Source organism: Symphalangus syndactylus, chromosome 19 (assembly GCF_028878055.3).
Source record: "Symphalangus syndactylus isolate Jambi chromosome 19, NHGRI_mSymSyn1-v2.1_pri, whole genome shotgun sequence".
NCBI lineage: Eukaryota > Metazoa > Chordata > Mammalia > Primates > Hylobatidae > Symphalangus > Symphalangus syndactylus.
This window is the reverse complement of record NC_072434.2, coordinates 48,529,401-48,548,568: the sequence shown is the minus strand read 5'-3', so window position 1 is coordinate 48,548,568 and position 19,168 is coordinate 48,529,401. Positions and strand designations below refer to the sequence as shown.

At 41.6% G+C, this 19,168-nt stretch overlaps 1 protein-coding gene across 2 annotated transcripts in view; it reads left to right on the top strand.

Annotated features, from left to right (window-relative positions):
* ROR1 (receptor tyrosine kinase like orphan receptor 1) overlaps nucleotides 1-19,168 on the top strand; it is a 410,747-nt gene that overhangs the window by 353,146 nt on the left and 38,433 nt on the right. For both annotated transcript variants that reach the window (XM_055234118.2, XM_055234119.2), the window contains exons 5-6: nucleotides 15,443-15,570; nucleotides 18,171-18,488. In XM_055234118.2, the coding sequence (XP_055090093.1) occupies nucleotides 15,443-15,570; nucleotides 18,171-18,488 (446 nt within the window). The remainder of the gene's footprint in view (nucleotides 1-15,442; nucleotides 15,571-18,170; nucleotides 18,489-19,168) is intronic.

Below are 19,168 nucleotides of genomic sequence, written 5' to 3'. Positions count from 1 at the left end.
CTCTTTTCCTGCCATTTCTTCCTGACTTCTACCCTTGGAGAGGCAGCCTCACCAGGTAGTAGCCCTTATGGCATTTCATTATGGTTAGCTACTTCCTCTTCTTTAAACTGTGAGCTCTTTGAGCACCAGAACCTGCACCAGCTGCCACAACCTGGCACCGACCAGGTGCTCAATTAGTGCTAGTTGAAGGAACCAGTAAAATTCACTGAAGCCTGCTCCCCTTAGCCTCGCTTAGCCTGCATTTAGTTGACTCCAAGCAGGAATTTTCTATCTGATTCTCTTTGTTTTGTCTGAACCCGAGATGTTGAGGCCGGAAATATAGTCAAGCTCCAATCTGTGAGCTAGCTTATGAGTCAGGTTAAGGAATTTACACTTTATCCTAAAAACAGTAGGAGTCGTCAATGCAATTTAACCAGATGGAACTTTCATTAAAATGTAACTTAGTGATGTGAGGATGGGGAAGAAGGAACTAATTGGCCCTTTCTCTTCAGACCTCTTGACTTCAGCTTTCTGGGGACTGGCATTTCCACTGTTCTTCCACCATTTCTGAGGGTATCATTGGTTTACCCTCTCAATCCAAATGTTCCTCCGCGGTTCCCCATTTTGATGTTTAATCTTTGAGGCATCCACTTATGTATTCATCCATCCTTCAGCAGTCATGTACTGGAAACCCTTAGGATGCATGCTCTGTAAGGCAGGGCGTTCTGCCTTGTCCACTGCTGTAGCCCCAAGAGTGGGAGGAGTGGGCTGTCAGTAGGCCACCAATAAATATCTGTGTTCTGGCTGACCCCCATATGCTAGGATACTGGAGATGAGGAACTGGAGAAGGCCCTTAAAGAGCACATCTGTCTCGTAGAGGACACAGAGCTGTCCTTCAAGCATTTGAACGATGTTCTCATTTCACTGGAGTCTTCTCCTCTCCAGGCTCACATCTCTACCTCCTTCAATGATTCCTCTTGTGACATCATTTTAGTTCTCTTCCCCAACCTAGTCTCTTTGCTTTTAATGAATGATCACTGATGTATAGCCCTGATGACATCTGGTGTCCACAGTGGTGCCTGATGCTCCAGGTGAAGTTGAAGTTTGACCAGTAAGAGGGAAGAAAGAATGGCTCCTCCCTCATTTCAGAGAATACATCCTAGTCACAAGTGCCCCTAATGTCACTCAGGTTTTTGATAGCTACATTCCCTCACTGATCAAGTAGAATACGCTACCAACTAATGCACCATCTTGATTTATAACAGCAAGCCTCCCCTTACCTCAGTATCTCTCCTCACATGGTCTCCCATTCAGATTTGCTTTAAGCCTACCACTCTGGAAGGGACACTAGAGATCATTTAAATAAAACACGTTATAGAAGTTGTTGATAGGCTACCTCTATGTCTCTGCAAATATTCCAAGCATAGTTTGGTGAGTATAATCAAAGACCAGAACGATGTTTGATCCTCATGGAGGGACACTATGTCTTGTTATACTAGTTCTGGGTTTTATTCATTTTGGCATTCAATGGATTTGTCTTTGACCTGTTGGATTTAAGGACATCATTATTCTTGGAATTTAGAAAAGAACACTGAGCGTGGCATGACCTAAAGCCAACTTAGAAACCCAAATTTGAATCCCATTTTTGCCACTTAACTAGCTGTGTGATCTTGGGAAAGTTGGTTAATCTCGTAAAACCTCAGTGTTTTCATCTAATAAAGAATACTAATATAAACATAGAATGGACAGAAAAAGTACTAAAAATGTACAAACAGTTCATGTAATAACTAGTACAAAAGTTTTACAAACGTGAACATATGAAAAAGATGTTTAACTTTACTAAGGATAAAAAACGAGGTGTGATCTTAAAAAGTGATTATACCTAGCAGGTACTTTAACAGGCACTTGTAGGCATTGAGTGCAGAAAAATAGATACCCTTCCGCATTGATGGTAGAAATATAAGTTATAATAATTTTCTTAGAAGATATTTATAAATACATGTAAAAACTCTGAAAATGTGCATACTTTTTACCCCAAAATAATTCCACTTATTGTTTTGAGCCTAGAAAAATAATCATAGAGGTATATAAGGATCTCTCTACAAGGATGTTTATCTCAACATTTTTATAGATAATGATAAGTTGAATATAATGGTAACTGTGTAATTGTGGTCACTAAAAGTAATATTTTAGAAGAATACTTAATAATGTGGAAAATACATATTACATTAAAAAGAAAAAACTATGTCTAGTATAATTCCAATTTGCAAAAATAATTTGTGTGTTTATATGTATTCATACAGAATATATGCTACATATTAACCTTAATTATCTGTGGTTTGTGGATGTAGATGATTTTAATTCCCTTCTTTGTGCTTCTATTCTTCAAAATTGCCACAACAAGTATTAGTTTTAAAAGGGTGGAATGAGAATGTCCTGGGGTATCTTATAAGAATGTGATGAAAGTCTAAATTTAAATTATAAATTACATCATGCACATTTATTGTATTATTGTTAGACATTAGACTGATCTCAAACTTTGCCTTTCTTTTTCTCCCTTCTTCCCTTTCTCCTTCCCTCTCTGTCTCCATCTGCCCCTTTTTCTTTACTTCACTGTCTGATCTCTCCGTTCCTTCTAGGCCCGGTTTTTTCCTGCTCCTTCCCTGGGGAGCATTGCTCAGCTGCCCCTAGGATTCAGAGTCAAATAGTTTGCTGACCCTGGTCTGAAGCTCAGTTGACCAAACTGAGCAAGAAGTGCACAAGTTTCTTGCATTTCCTTCCAGACCTCTAGTAGCCCTGACACACATCCTGGACTAATCAAGACTATGTGAAACGTACGCCCATCAGTTCAGAGTTGAGCTCTTGTCATATAGGAGCAAATTACCAACTTCTCAAAAACTGCCAGGGGTGGGAGAGTGTTCTTTCCTTCTGCAACCCAAGTGCTGGACGCCTCTGCCTTCCAACAGTACTCGAAAATAGCTTTGTCAAACAAAGCGTGAACACTAGGAGTTTCTGACGTTTTCATAACTATGAGCATATGATTTGCAGTTCATATTGAATAACGATGTAAGAAATCTGCCAAGAAAGCTCCAAATACTATTTCCAGCACTGGTTCATAACCAGTTACAGCTGCCTCACCACAGAATGTGAGCACAATAGACTACCATGTTCCATGGTCTCTTGCTTGCAAAGTTTGTATTGAGTTACTAGGAGTCATTCTAATGGGGGAAGTCACTCTCCTGGAAAGCATTTAAGATGAATAAAGCAAAGGGTTTAATGTTCTAATGAAAAAATTTGTCAATATTTAAATCAAACGTGTGAACACTAAACGTTTTTACATATGTTTGCTGTAGAGGTTTCAAGGCGGGCTTTGGCTTTCCAGACTCAAATAAAGTAGATAGATGCACTGTTAAACTTTCGAACAATGACAAAGAAAAACATGGGGTAATTGCTTCACTCAAAGCCTGCCAGGAGATTAATTGCCTAAGAGATGTATTTTGTGCAGTATCCAAAAACTGCAGAATCTACAGGAGTGCCCTGCTTTCACTAGGAGAAAACATATGTCACCTCTCACCAAAGATGTTTATGTCTTTTCACAAACCTGTCTTTTTTCAGCCTAAAAACATTCCAACTGGAAATGACTACAAAGCTGGGAGTTGATAGGTTAGGGGTGTTTAGTAAAGCTTCAGATACTCTCATGGAGTCAGATACGATTCCGTACTATGAGCCCCACATAACAGCAACCTGGGCCCAGGGATTGTGAAGCCTTTTCATTTCTGGTTAATCAGTGGGTGAGGTGGGGAGCCATGAGCCTGCCTTGGACCCGCCAGCTCCAAAACTAAAAGACTAAAGTTACAGGGCTTATGGGGAGCTCGCCTAGTGCACTTAAGAAATAGGAATGGAACTTGCCTTGTTACACCTTTGGGATTGTATTCAAATGAGGGCTTGCTAAAGGCTGATGGTGTTGGAATCTGGAGGAGGTCTGTGTAGCCATAGCAGAGAAACATAGAGTGCACTTTTATAAACATTTATTTGGTGCCTTCTACAAACCAAGTTATATGTACTCGACTCTGCTGGGAGTGAGACTGGGGTTGCATTACTACTACATGGATAAGTAAGAACGGTTGCTGTATTTCTGGAACATTCTGCCTGGTAGAGGAACAGACTTCTCAACAAATAATAATTATACAGTGAAGGATGCTAGAGAGCACATATTTTCTCATGAACTAATCTGAAAGTTTCAGGAAAGCATCTTAAAGGAGATGAGACTGAACCGAAACTGGAAGGATAAGGGAGAGAGAGCCAGGTGAAGAAAGATGAGAATGGATTTCCTGGAAGGGAAATAGCCAAGTCACAAACATCAGTGCCAGTGTGATATGTTCAGAAACTGTAAGCTGTTCTTTAATACCAGGACCTGAGGACCAAGAGGGGCAATGCAGGAGACTGGGCTGAAGATGTCCGTGGGGCAGTTATATAGGGACCTCATGATTGCCGTTAATGTGCTAGGACTGTTGCCAGTGGACTTTATACAGTAGAGAGTCACTGAACATTTGTAAGAAAGAGATAATGTGATCTACCTATTAGCTCGTCATTCTATGGCAACAGGAAAGATCAATTTACAGGCCAAGAATGGAGGTAGAGAGACCAGTTAGGGGACTCCTGCAGCCATCTTGGTGGGATATATTGAGAGCTTACACTAGAGTAACCATAAAAGGTTAGAATTGGAAAGAACATATTATACAGTTCAACTTCCATATTATACAAATGGAGTAAGTGAGGACGAAGAGGGTAAGTGACCTATCCAAGGTTGCACGGAAATAACCTTGTTGGCAGCCAAAGTGGGACCAAGACCCTGGTCTTCTCATTTCCAGTCCAGCAACTTTTCCACTCAGCAATGCCAAGTTCAGTCCCAGCATCATGCTTCAGTTAGGGAATGCCCTAGAGAAACTTGAAATGCACTTGGCTAGCATTTTTCCTGGCCATATCTAGGAAGTGAGAACAGTCCTTGTTGGATGGAGGGACACTGAATCCAGCCAGGCTGCCTGGGAGGGATCTTTTCTGTTCATTGTCTTTCTGGCTTTAGGTACCTCCCACATCTTCCACCCTCTTCTTATCCTCTAAAAGTCCTTCTTCAGCCATTGCTTACAAATTCTCTCCCTTCTGCTGAGTCTAGGCAGTGTAGAACAAAACCTAGCACCTTTTTTCAAGTTCGTTTCCTCAGTATTTTAACCTATTGTGTCATTGTTAAGCACTTGTGCCATTTTGAGGATGAATAATCCAATAAAATCGAACTGTTTCCATCTAAACTCCTTCCACACTTTACAAGGCAGTGTTATTTGTGCAAGTACTGTTTTGTGTTGTCTCTTTTTCACTAAATCATATATGTACACATTTCAAAGCTGTTGGCTTTATTATATATTTCTTATAATGGACACTGCAAGAAATTTGGGGCAAGACCTAAGGTTTTGGGAAAGAGACTTAATCTCTGGACCTAATTCCTCAACTATAAAATGGAGATAATGCAACCTACCTGGAGGGGTTCCTGGTACAAGGTAGGTGTATAGTAAGCTTTCATCTCTCTCTCTTTCTCTGTCTCTCTCTTTCTGTCTCTCTCTCCTCTTTCTCTCTTTCTCTTTCCTGTGTGTGTGTCTGTCTCTTTCTCTGTCTCCTCTCTCTCTTTTGGTTGCTTCTGGTTTGGGGCCATGTAGTATTTTCATAAACATGTATGATCACAAATTATATCCATGCTGAAAGTCAAAGGGAATTTTTTTGATGTCTACCTCGAGGCCTAGAATACTGTTGAGCATAGAATAAAATCTCAATAGGGCATAATGGTAGGAAGAAGAAATGAAGAGGAGAAAAAGAAGAAACCATCTTAACTTGAAAACCAAATTAGCTGAGATGCTTGTGAGCTTCCAATCTCATACAGGCATTCTAATAACAAGTATTCACTTACTGTGGACCCAAGAATTGCCAGATGGCTTGTGAAGAACATCAGCCTCAGCAATCACACAGATTTCCACCTTAGATGGCCTTTTGCAGCCTTTGGAGGATGGATTGGAAGAGTGGAAGGTTGGAGGCAGGGCTCTCAGTGAGGGGCAGCTGAGAGGTGGTGGGGACCTGAGCCATGAGGGAAGAAAGTGGTCAAATTCAAGAATTCCTTTGGAAGCAAATTTAGTCTTCAAGGTTGCTACTCTTAGAAGCTGCCCCTCTTCCTCTTCTCATTATTTCTTCCATTTAGCAAAACTAAATGCATGGGGAGGCCAGGTATGGTGGCTCATGCCTGTAATCTCAGCACTTAGGGAGGTCAAGGTGGGAGGATTGCTTGAGTCCAGGAGTTCAAGACCAGCCTGGGAAACATAGCAAGACCCTGTCTCTACAAAAAAAAAAAAAAAAAAAGTAAAAAAACTAGCCAAGCATGGTGGCACAAGCCTGTAGTTCCAGCTATTCAGGAGGCTGAGGCAGGAGGATCACTTAAGCCTGGAAGTTTGAGGCTGCAGTGAGCTATGGTCTCACCACTGCACTCCAGCCCAGGTGACAGAGTGAGATCCTGTCTCAAAAATAAGGAAAAATGCATGGAGAGGTTGGGTGGCTGGGGTGGGGAAGTAGAGAGATGGACTACACATTTCAGATTACTAGACAATCCCTCTTTGCTGCCACCACACAGTAATTAAAATAAAAAGTGGGAGAGATTTAATTCACTTATTAAACATTTATTTATTAAGTATCAACAACTTGATACTTAATAGGCACTATTCTGGCCATTAGGGACATAGTAGTGACCAAAACAAAGTTCCTATTCCCATGAAGTTTGTTTATAAACAATAAACAGTTGAATATATCAATACAGAGTATGCCTGATGAGACTAAATATTAACACAATAGGTAATAATCAAGTAAGGGTCGGGGAAAAGTGGCAGGGCATGAGGTCAGAGAAGCGAGGTGAGGCAGGAGAAGATGATGTAAGGATATTGTAAAGATGCCAGTTTTACTTAGCATGACAAGGAAAGCCTTTAGGAGGATTGAAACAGGAGGAACAGGACAAATCTGTGCATTACAAATTAATCATTATTTTAATGTGAATTGCTGCTTCTGCAATTATAAAAATTTGTAAGATTCTACCTGTGACATGGGCATCTCTGTATTGCCTTTGGGTGGTTGCTGGAGTTGAGGGTACAGAGAGGCATTAAACTCACCATTGCTTTTTACGGAGGCCAGTAGTCTTTTGTAACCACCATCAGCAGAAGGAACGGGAAACAAAGCTGAGATGAGACAGAAAAGCAAGAATTGGGGATTGGGTTTCACCCCACTTCTGAGTAGTAAGATGAAATTAAAACCCTCCTAAGATGTCCCTAAATTCCATTTACCACTCTTTCCACAAACCTTCTCTTTTTTCACTCCATGGCCAAAGGCATAAAAGGAAAGAAAAAAAAATCAAAGCAATTCCAGTAACATTTGTGGTCGAAAATCTGCCTAGATTGGTATGTGTGAATTTCATATTATTCTAAAGTCCCATTATTCTTAATAGGCAATTTTAGGGGGTGGTTTGAATGCCTGATATTTGGAGAACTGCCAAAGCACTTCCAAGGGGTCTCTAATAAGAACTCGGGGGCCCTGAACTCGGGGACTCCAAGTGTCACCTATGCATTTCCAGCTTCAGCCTAACCTTGGGGGCAAAGCAGGCCCTTAACAGAGGAAAAGTAAAAACATCCAAAGCATTCTTAGAAGGTGCAAGGCCACCCTACCATGAAAACCTCAGTAAATTGAAGACAGTAAAAAATCACTCATTCTTTTGATTAGCAATCTTCTGTATTCTTGCCAATACCGTACTAGTGCAGTCCTATCACTTCAAATGTGTGTTTAAATAGGAATAAAATCTGTTACACACATAATTTTCCCTCAAATTACATTTGTGAGATACAAGCCTGGGTAATTCTGCTCCTGTTCTAAGTGAAATGCAAACCCTTGTGTTTCCAAACATCACCATGAAGCACAGCCAATACCTTCCCTTTTCTGAGTTGGACACAAGTAACTCTTACGTGCTGCTCTGGAAACTATGACAGAACATTATTCATCTGTTTGTTTTAATAGCCAAGGGGAAAAAACTTCAAAATTTTGATTTAATTTTTTAAAGAAAAAAGGTGGTATGAAACAGGTCGAGGGACTCTTTAGCTAAGCGAATAAATGTTAACCAAATTGTCACTGACCAGATGTGGGAACCAGCATGTGATATTCGACACCGTCACCTCAAAATTGCTTATGCTTACAAAGGCATTCCAATAAAAGAAAAAGGGATGTAAGGGTTAGCTGAATTCTCACCCCTATAGATTTAAGGCTTCTCTGTGAGTCGTTGGCCCTCTGGGTTGACATGCCTTGATTGGCTCCCTTTGAAAACTGACCTTAAAGGTCAAGTATGTTAACACCTACTTTTTGATGCCCACTTTCAGACCGGTCTTTAGAAAGCAGAGTTTGTGAGATAACTTCAGGATCACATATTTAACCTGTAATCTCTTGACCACAGCCAGCCTGAGGCAAAGTCTGCGTTTCGTGCTCCCGACAGCTCCCCTCCCTGGATGCTCACCCTCCCCAGCCATCCCTTTCCTTGTCTTTGCCTATACCTGTCCAGAGATGCTCCCTCTCCCAGGGCCATCATTTCAAGGTGTGTGCAGCTAGAGCTGATAAGATTCAAATGATGCCCCCTCCTCCTGGTTAGCAGTTAACTAAGGTTGCTTCCAGGCTTGAAGTCTCCCTGGGAAGAGGAAGGAGGTAGGTTGGAATAGGAGGTAACTTTTCAGACCACCTCCAATTATAATCTGTTCTTAAAGTTTCTGTGTCTCTGATCTTCCGTCCACATTGGAATAATTCTGCATCTTTTACTTGGATCCTTAATTTTATAACGTAGCCCCATTTTTATTAAAAGCCAGGGCTAATTTTACCTTAAGAGATCTGTTTGCCCCTCCCAAGGGTGAAGAACCCCGCCTCTGAAGTGGGAAGCTTCACACTCAGCTCCAATTATGTGGCCATGCTTTTAACCAGATCTGCTAATAGGTGGCCTGATTCACAAGTTTTAAAAAGGGCTATTTTCCATTTATTCATGGCCGTAATGGTCTTTTGGGAAAGCATTAGTAAGTTGTGTTTGCTTGGGTAAAGAGAAATGACTATCTACGTGACAGAAAATAACTCCCACTTTAATAAACTGCTCACTGAGCAAACCTATGGACCCTCCATCTCTTTGAGCTGTGTGATGACTTTCCTTCAAGGGTTTTAGGGGCAGCCATCTTGATGTGATTTCCTCTCCATGGCTCAAAACAGGGTGTATGAAAGGGGCCGGGGGGATAAATTCAGAGGTCAGAGGTGTTGGGCTATTTAATTCACTGCACTCTGTCCCTATGAGGCTGCCATGCTGTGGGATTGCCGAGTCCCTGTCCCTGGCATTCCATTTGAAGAGCCATGAGAATCAGAACAAAAGAACCTGCTGATACTAGTAAACTGCTCATGCTTATATCAGATTAGTCTGCTTGGAAGTGACTTACAAAGCTACCCCCAGGACCTCCCCCACCTCGAGGCTTGAATTTGCAACCATTGGCCCTCTCCCAAGGTCCCTCTACCTTGGCCCTTGTGTAAATGATATAATCTTTTTTAATTAAGGTGGAATTCACATAACATAGAGTTCACCATTTTATTTTATTATTTATTTTATTCTCGTTATGTTTTAAAGAGATGGTCTTGCTCTGTCACCCAGGCTGGAGTGCAGTGGTGTGATCATGGCTAACTGCAGCCTCAAACTCCTGGACTCAAGCAATCCCCCTGCCTCAGCCCCCTGAATAGATAGGACTACATGTGTGTGCCACCATGCCCTGCTAATTTTTTTATTTTTATTTTTGTAGAGACAGAATCTCACTATGTTGTCTGGGCTGGTCTTGAACTCCAGGCCTCAAGCGATCCTCCCATCTTGATCTCCTAAAGTGCGGGGGATTATAGGCATGAGCCACTGCACCTAGCCAGAATTAACCATATTAAAATAAATAAGTCAATAGTAGTTAGTATATTCATAATGTTGTATAACCACCACATCTGTCTGGTTCCAAAATATTTTCATCATCCCAAAATAAAATTCCATGCCCGCTAAGCAGTTACTTCTTATTCCTCCCTGTCCCCAGCCCCTAGCAACCACCAATCTGCTTTTCTCTAAAGACTTACCTATTTTAAATATTTCATATAAATAGGATCATACAATATGTGCCCTTTTTGTTCAGCTTATTTCTCTTAGCATGTTTTTGAGGCTCTCCCACATCGTAACCTGTTTCAGTACCTCATTCATTTTTCGTGGCTGAATAATATAGTCTATTGTATGTATCTACCACCTTTTGTCTATCCATTCATCTGTTGATGAACACGTGAGTTGTTCCCACCTTTGGACTATTGTGAATAGTGCTGCTCTGCACATTTGTGTAGAAGTGTGTGTTTGAGTACCTGTTTTCAATTCTTTGGTTTAAGTGAGATTTTACAGTCAGGAAAGTCCCTCTGCATCCATTCTCTTCTCATTAAGAAGAGGTAGGAGGCCCGGCGCGGTGGCTCACGCCTGTAATCCTAGCACTTTGGGAAGCCGAGACAAGTGGATCATCTGAGGTCAGGAGCTCAAGACCAGCCTGGCCAACATGGTGAAACCCTGTCTCTACTAAAAATACAAAAATTAGCCGGGCATGGTGGCACACGCCTCTAATCCCAGCTACTCAGGAGGCTGAGGAAGGAGAATCGCTTGAACCCAGGAGGTGGAGGTTTCAGTGAGCTGAGATCACGCCACTGCACTCCAGCCTGCGCAGTGGGAGCAAGACGCCATCTCAAAAAAAAAAAAAAAAAAAAAAAAAAGGAGAGATAGGCATTTTAACTGCAATTATCCCCAAAAAGAATATTTTAGGGTCAAAGGTCAAATTTGTCAGTACCAATCAGTTCAGCTATGCCTGCCCATGCCCTGTATATTCTGATGAGGAAGAAAATGGCTTCCAATTTAGAGGATACTCCTGGTATGGAGAAGGGTCCACGTTGGTGGGCTACCCTGGGACAGTCTCCTCATCTCTTCTAGTTCTATTGGCCGGTCAGTGGTAAGGTGGGTGCTAAACAGATAAAATAGTATATGAAACTGGAAATCTGTGGAATCGTTTGATGAAAGTACCGGGAATGGGTGGGGTTAGTGAGTGACTAACTTTCCAGGGAAGGTAGGGGCATTTGGATCTGAAAGATGAGAACATTCACAAGGTGAACGAAGGGGCAGAGGGCATGCCAGCCCTCAGGATGAGCGTGGGTCAAGCCATGTCAGCATGGAAGTGCATCCTGTGGTTTGAGACTAGCAAAATCATCCACATGACTGGTACCATCAGGCTCATAGGCTTGTCTGGCAGGGAAGGAAGCTGGAAAAACTGGCAAGAACTAGATGATGAAGTCTCTGCAGAACAGCATCTCCTTTCCTTGCTCTGCAGTGGTTCCTAGATGGGCACTCCTTTTGCTGCTGCACTGTTCCACGATCCCTCTTAGCACTCTTCAAGCATCCCTCATAAGCTCCTTGCCCTGGAGAAGGAGGAGACCCTGGAGGTGGATTACAGACCACATTTGCGTTTCCCAATCCCATGGCAGAGAATATGGCAGGTCGTAGAGGCTGGCAACATGGTAACTCAATTACCTTTATGAGAAACATGAGTTCCCATCACAAAGCACCCCTGCACCTTGACATCATGGTGAGGTAGCGGCGCATGCTGGTGCCAGCCACTGTGATGAATGGCCAAATTCCATTTGCCCTTTCACAACGCACTTTTCTTCTCCATTGAATGCAGCCTCGGGCACGCTCATTGCAAGTGCCCTTGCACTTTTGCTGCCTTGCCACTTGCTTCATGTTTTTAATTTGCTGAGCATGGAGTGAGGCAGGAAGACTCCAGCGATGAAAGAAGTATGAGCTGGAAAAAAGCGTAAAGCTGATTAATGCTGGAGGAACATTTGTTCCCCTCCAGCCAAAGCCAGTGGGGAAAAATGGAAAAGAAAGAAATGTGATTTTGACTTTATGTTTAAAAGAAAACCTTTTACCACCCAGTATACACCAAAGCTTCTCCACAGCAGAAAGCCCCCGTAAGCAGTGCAAAAACTCCATCGCCAAACCACTTGGAAAGGAGTTATAGAGTGTGGTTAGAAACACTATTTAGGGCAAATCTAGCTCTTCTACTTGCTGTGTAACTTTGGATAAGTTCTCTATGCTTTCTGAGTCTCACCTTTCTCATCTGTAAAACGGGAATAATTACATCTTTACCTTTTTTATAAGATTGTTGTTGGGATTAAATGATTTAGTATCTGTTTTATAAGTATATAAAACTTAGCAGTATCTGGTACAGAATCAACACTCATTACAAGGTGTCTTTCTCGAGTAGGCTGATTTAACTCAGAGTAGTATTGAAACGCAGAACATAGTTACAGACCTAACAACATGGGATGGTGGCCTCACCTTGAGTTTCAGTTTAAATCCTAGCACCACCACTGACTGGCTTTGTGAATTTGAGCAAGTTACTTAACTTCTCTGAATTTGAGTTTCTCCCTCATAAAATAAGGATAATAGCTCATCAGGGGCTGCTTTGAAGAAAGCACCTAACACAGTACCCAGCCCAGAGCAGCAGACACTTAATACATGTTTGTTTTTTTTCAGTGTTGTGGTTCTCAACCACATTCAAATCGCCTGATAGGTTTCTTTCAGCATAGATATCTAAGCCTCATCCCCAGAGACTATGATTTAATAGGTCTAAGGTGGGGCCTGGGCATTCGTATTTCCTAAAGCTTCTCAAGGAGATTCTTTCATTCTTTTTTTTTTTTTTTTTTTTTTTGAGATGGAGTCTCACTCTGTTACCCAGGCTGGAGTGTAGTGGCATGATCTTGACTCACTGCAACCTCCAGCTTCTGGGTTCAAGTGATTCTCCTACCTCAGCCCCCTGAGTAGCTGGGATTACAGGCACCTGCCACCACACCCAACTAATTTTTGTATTTTTAGTAGAGATGGGGTTTCACCATGTTGACTAGGCTGGTCTTGAACTCCTGACCTCAGATGATCCACCTGCCTCGGCCTCCCAGTGTGCTGCCAAGGCGATTCTCATAAGCAGCCAAGACAGAACCACTCCCCAGCAGATAACAGTACATACTGGTTTTGGGGGTTTTTTGTGTTCTTTTTAAAAAATCTGTCTCCCAGGAGACTGAACAGGATAGTAGGAATTCTGGGAATAGTCAAAAATTTAATACACCTGCAGTTCTAAGCCCTTGATAAGAAATGTGCAGCCAAGGAATTGCATTCCATTTTATTCTGAAAAAAAGTATTCAAAGAGTCTTTTTAAGAGTCTTGAACTGGAAAGGTGGTAAGAAGTTTAGCCTAAGCCTCACACATAAAATATGGGAACTCCCAGTAGGTTGGGGATTTATATCTGGGGGTAATTCCAGGGTTTTGTCCTCCCAAGAGATATAAATTGAAGCCTTGAGAGTTTAATGTGGGGGAGAAAGAAGTGTTCTCATAATGACACCTTAAAAATCCAGGGCTCTGCTAATGCCTAGGGATAGACAAGCATCATCTGTAATAGCAGGGGGGTGGCATGGGGGTGTATTCTGGTCTCTGTACTTAGGTTTCCAAGATCCAAGTGTAGGTCATCAAGAACCTTCTTTCTCCCCATAGGTTTATGGTATTAGTTACTCAATAAAAGTTGGGTTAATTTTACAACCCAAGTAAAATTTAAGCCAAAAAGGCTTCAGCATTACTCTAGGATTTATGAAAGTAAACATGTGGAGTGCTTGCAGGATTGTGCAACAGTAAAATTTCAATGTCTTTATGTCAGGTATATTATATATTCATTTGTATGTGTATTTAAAGGTTAAGTTTTTAAGAGCTTTGCAATACAAACTATTTTCAGTACTAAACTGAAGATACTTCCCCCACCTTCACCTTTAAAATGATTCTTTTAATGAATGGGAGTAGAGAGAAGCGGAAAATTAGTGTCCTATCAGGTGATTTTTCCACTTGGTTTGCTGCTATACTTTGACTTTCTAGACTCCTACACTAGACCTTCAAGCCAGGAAGTGCAGCACCATGCACTAACCGCAGTCTCTCTTACGATGTGGGAGCTTAGTAAATAACTGTCTTTTAAATAAATGTCCTCTTTGGTCATTGTAAATACTTTAAGAATAGCCATATATTATCTCTACAATTTAAAAAAGCTTTTGCATTATCTGATGGGATCGTCATGACTTTCCCTTGTAGGGCAGAGAAGTCAGTTACTGTGTCCAACTTGTAGATGAGAAAATTGTGGCTCAGAGGACTCAGATACCTTGCCTAAGGGTGCCCAAATGTTAAACTCAGGAAGAGAATTTTGTTCTCCTGACTTTGCTCTGAGGGATTTTTACTTAGAAGAAACCAAAGAGGAAAAACGGTATTTTTTTTTTTTTTTTTTTTTGAGATGATATATTGATGAGGAGCATCCAGGGTTAAAGTCAACCCACACACGTGGCAGGCAGACTTGGTTTGGCTATGGTCTGCCTTTGAGAAACAGCTGGATGTTCTGCACTCGAGGGATCTTGTGCTCATCGTAGGCCCTCATGGGAGACGGTAGCCTCTGCCCTTTCAGGTTGAGCCTGCCATCTTGGGTCTTCATCTCCAGCCTTAGATCTCCAGTCCTTTTACCTGGCACATGAATCATGTCATTTCTGGTGTCCCTCTGTCTTCAAGATGAAATCTACTACCCCTCCTTTTAAAAAAAGTATTACAATTTTTAGGCCGTAAAATTTTAATAAGACTGTTTTTTAAAATTGTAGGGAAGCATGAAAGCAAAATTTCCATGGACATTGTCTCTAGATTTCCTTGGATTTAGTGACCTGATTCAAACTCTCCAGGCCATGGTTTGCCCTGGTCCTCTTTGGGCAGGATAGAGATAATGGAGGTTCAGCAGTGAAGAGCCACCTAACTGGACTGCCCTCGGGTTTCTTTCCAGCTGCACCCAGCTTCTCACCTCATGGATCCCCCTAATTGACATGTCAGTTGGAGTGGATCTGGTCGCCCACACCTTTGTAGCAAATGAAGCAGAAATAATCTGTGCTTAAAAAACAGAAAACTGTAGAACATGTGCCCAGATTTCCAACTCATTTCCTCTTTACTCCTATAACTACATCATCTTCCAGCCCACCACCAGCTGCGAAAATAAAAGCATTTTCTCCCATATTTAAGGATGATTTTGTGCTTCAGGATGACTTTCTGGGGGTGTAGGAAACTTGACCAATGTGACCAACAGATGTTTTAAGAACTGAGCAAAAGCCCAATTCCTTAGCCCAGTCTTTTGTATATTGTGCCCAACTGTGCCCCCTAGTGACTATTTAGGGTATTGCGCAGTCAGCGCTTGCTGTGCCGTGTATGTATGTGGTGCATCAGCTAATATCTGTCTATGCTTTCTTTCAGAGATGAGTATGAAGAAGATGGATTCTGTCAGCCATACAGAGGGATTGCATGTGCAAGATTTATTGGCAACCGCACTGTCTATATGGAGTCTTTGCACATGCAAGGGGAAATAGAAAATCAGATCACAGGTAGGTAGCACCAATGAAATTATATTTGTCCCTTGAATAACTATTTTTCTCACCAAAAGTTTTATTGAGCTCCTCTCTTGACAAAGGATTAAGCTCAGGATAGAGGTTGGGAGCAGGACCATAAAAAAGCATGAGACATGATCTCTGTGCTCTGGAATTTACATTAAAGTAATTTATTGAAGGCTGCTCTTAGAGGAAAAGGAAGCTTTGTGAAATCTCACATTCACTCAAACACTCAATAAATAATATTAAGTGCTTTCAGCGTACCAGGAACTGAACCTGAATGGAAGAGATGATGGTGTGTAAATAAGCCAGGTATGTCTCTGCCCTCACAGAGCTTACTGTTTAGAAGCAACATGATGTGGATTGAGGGGGATGAATTTAGAGTTTAGAATTCTGGACACTCATCCCAGAACTATTATGACAGTGAACTTTGGGGAAATCGCTTACTTTCCCAAAAAGTCCCCTTCTTCATCTGTGAAATGAGTGATGAAGCAAGATGACCACTGGTCTCTTCTTGCTCTAACTTTCAGTATTTCACTCTTCGTTTTTCTTAATTGAAAGTATCCTTTTGATAGCAATCTAGTAGCGAAGCACTTGCTAGCACACGTGAGTTAAAGTAGCATAGGCTACCTCATAGGATTTTGCATGCATCATTCTGGTGGTTACAGCAGCTTTGTCCCCTTCCGTTAGTGTAGTTATAATGCCTCTGTGTCACGTATCCTTTGCGATCCATTCACATTGCCTTCGTGACATTCTAACGAGGTTGCCATATCTAGCAAATAAAAATTCAGGCTACCCAGTTACGTTTGAATTTCAGATAAACAACGAATAATTTTTTAGTATAAGTATGTCATAAATATTTATCTGAAATTAAAATGTAACTGTTGTCTTTTTCTTTATCTGGCAACCCTAGGGTTTAGGAGAGGTAAGAACAAACCCAAGGCAGAAACATAGAACAGCAAAAGGCCCAGAAGCAATGTGGAAGCTATGTGCTATGAGGAATGTGAAGGAACTGAGAGGAGGCCAGGGGGAAGAGGGAGGAGGACTTTTTCTTTTTTTTGAGATGGAGTCTCGCTTTGTCACCCAGGCTGGAATGCAGTGGCGCGATCTCGGCTCACTGCAAGCTCCGCTTCCTAGGTTCATGCCATTCTCCTGCCTCAGGCTCCTGGAGGACTTTTTAACCAACCAAAAGAAGCAACTATAAGAATAGGTAGTTGCCATTTTCTGAAGCCCTCATTTCAACAGGAAGAGAATTCTGAAATTTCAAAGAGCAGTAAGACTGACAGGGAGGAGCTGTTAAACACCCATTTCAACCTAATGTAAGAATGCCTTAACGTACTTTTAACTGAATATCCACAAAAACAAGTAGACATTTTGGGCCAGGCACACTGGCTCACTCCTGTAATCCCAGCACTTTGGGAGGCTGAGGTGGGCGCATCACTTGAGGCCAGGAGTTCGAGACCAGCCTGGCCTACATAGCAAAACCCCATCTCTACTAAACAAAAATACAAAAATTAGCTGGGTGTGGTGGCACGTGCCTGTAGTCCCAGCTATGTGGGAGGCTGAGGCATGAGAATCCCTTGAAACTGGGAGGCAGAAGTTGCACTGAGCTGAGAGCGTAACCCTGCACTCCAGCCTGGGCGACAGAGTGAGACTGTCTCAAAAAAAAAAAAAAAAAAAGTGGAAGTTTTGATGTAAATAATTGGTAACCTATTTATAAAAATGCTCTCTTGGAGATTTCTAATGGGTATCAGCCTGGTGGAAAGTTTTTTAAAAAATTCATTTACCTTTGTTTATCCCAGCGTTTCCCAAACTTGTTGGCTTGTTTCTCAAGCACTATTCTATTTCACACGATTAATGTTCTGAGCAACATACTTGGGGAAATAATGTATCAGCAAGCTCATAGGTTTCCTTGTGAGGTGTAAGCTCCTTGTCAATAGCGGTATTCAGAGGTAGGCTGGTGTGCTTTTTGTGCATCTTACCCTACTAGTAAGAGATTAAGCTAAGGAACCACTAATATTCGATGACACACATTGGAACAATTGCACTGTGTTCTTTGAGAACTTTCAAGTGAGTTGCCTCATTTTCAGAAGATGGAGTAGAAAGTATTCAAGCCATAAAGAAATTAAGCAAGTTACCCTAAGTCATCCAGCAACTCTTGCCATCCAGCAAGACACAGAACTGGATCCTGTGCTCATGCTCAGCCACTGCAGAAACAAGTTCTGTCCCTACAGCTGTCAGATGTTTTAGAAGCCTCACAAAACTAATAGGAAGCACCAGATGAAACACAAAGTTCGATTGCTTTGTAGTAAAAAATGAAAAATATATTGTACTTTAACCTAATTAATTTTTTTATTAGGAAATGGTACCTATGTAATTTAATCCTGTTTTTCTGACTTTGTAGTCAAAATGGTTTTTTTCAAGCCAATGAAAGTAAGCTGCTTAGACATCTGAAATGAATCTCCTTCTCTGGGCCTTGTCTGTTTCAGCATGGCGGATTCCTTGCAATGTGTGTTTATATCTGATATCCGTTGACTAGATAACCAAAGAAGATAAACCCTGGCCTCTGGGAGTTAATAATTGTGTTTGTTTTCCAGCTGCCTTCACTATGATTGGCACTTCCAGTCACTTATCTGATAAGTGTTCTCAGTTCGCCATTCCTTCCCTGTGCCACTATGCCTTCCCGTACTGCGATGAAACTTCATCCGTCCCAAAGCCCCGTGACTTGTGTCGCGATGAATGTGAAATCCTGGAAAACGTCCTGTGTCAAACAGAGTACATTTTTGCAAGATCAAATCCCATGATTCTGATGAGGCTGAAACTGCCAAACTGTGAAGATCTCCCCCAGCCAGAGAGCCCAGAAGCTGCGAACTGTATCCGGATTGGAATTCCCATAGCAGATCCTATAAATAAAAGTAAGTGGTAGCCCCTGACCTTCTGTGCTCTTCTAAGGGTCAGCAACCTGTTGGCACAGGGAAAACTGGACCTTGACCCACAGTGATTTTCATACTGTTCATCAAATTACTTTCCAATGGGCTGAGTACTGTGCCTGAGCATTCAGTGGTGGATTAGACATAGTTATCTTCAAGAAGCTTCATGAAGACAATAATTTTAAAATATGGAAGCTGGTTTCTCAATAACTTAAACATAGAATTACCATATGACCTAGCAATTCTACTCCTGGGTATGTAATCAAAAGAACAGATGTTCAAACAAAAACTCATAGGAGAATGCTTATAACAAAACTATTTACAATAGCCAAAAGGTGGAAATGACCCAAATGCCATCAGTAGAGGAGCGGTTAAACAAATTGTGGTATATCCACACAGTGAAACATTATTTATCCATAAAAAGGAATGAAATACAGACACATGCTACAAACCTGGATGAACCTGGAAAACATTATATTAAGTAAAAGAAGCCAGACACCATTGTATGATCCATTTATATGAAATTTCCAGAATAGATAAATCCATATAGACAATTCAGATTAGTGGTTACCAGGGGCCAGGCTAGGGGTAGTGGAGAGTGACTGTTTAATAGATATGGGGTTTCCTTTTAGGGTAATATAAGTGTTGTAGAACCTATAGTGGTG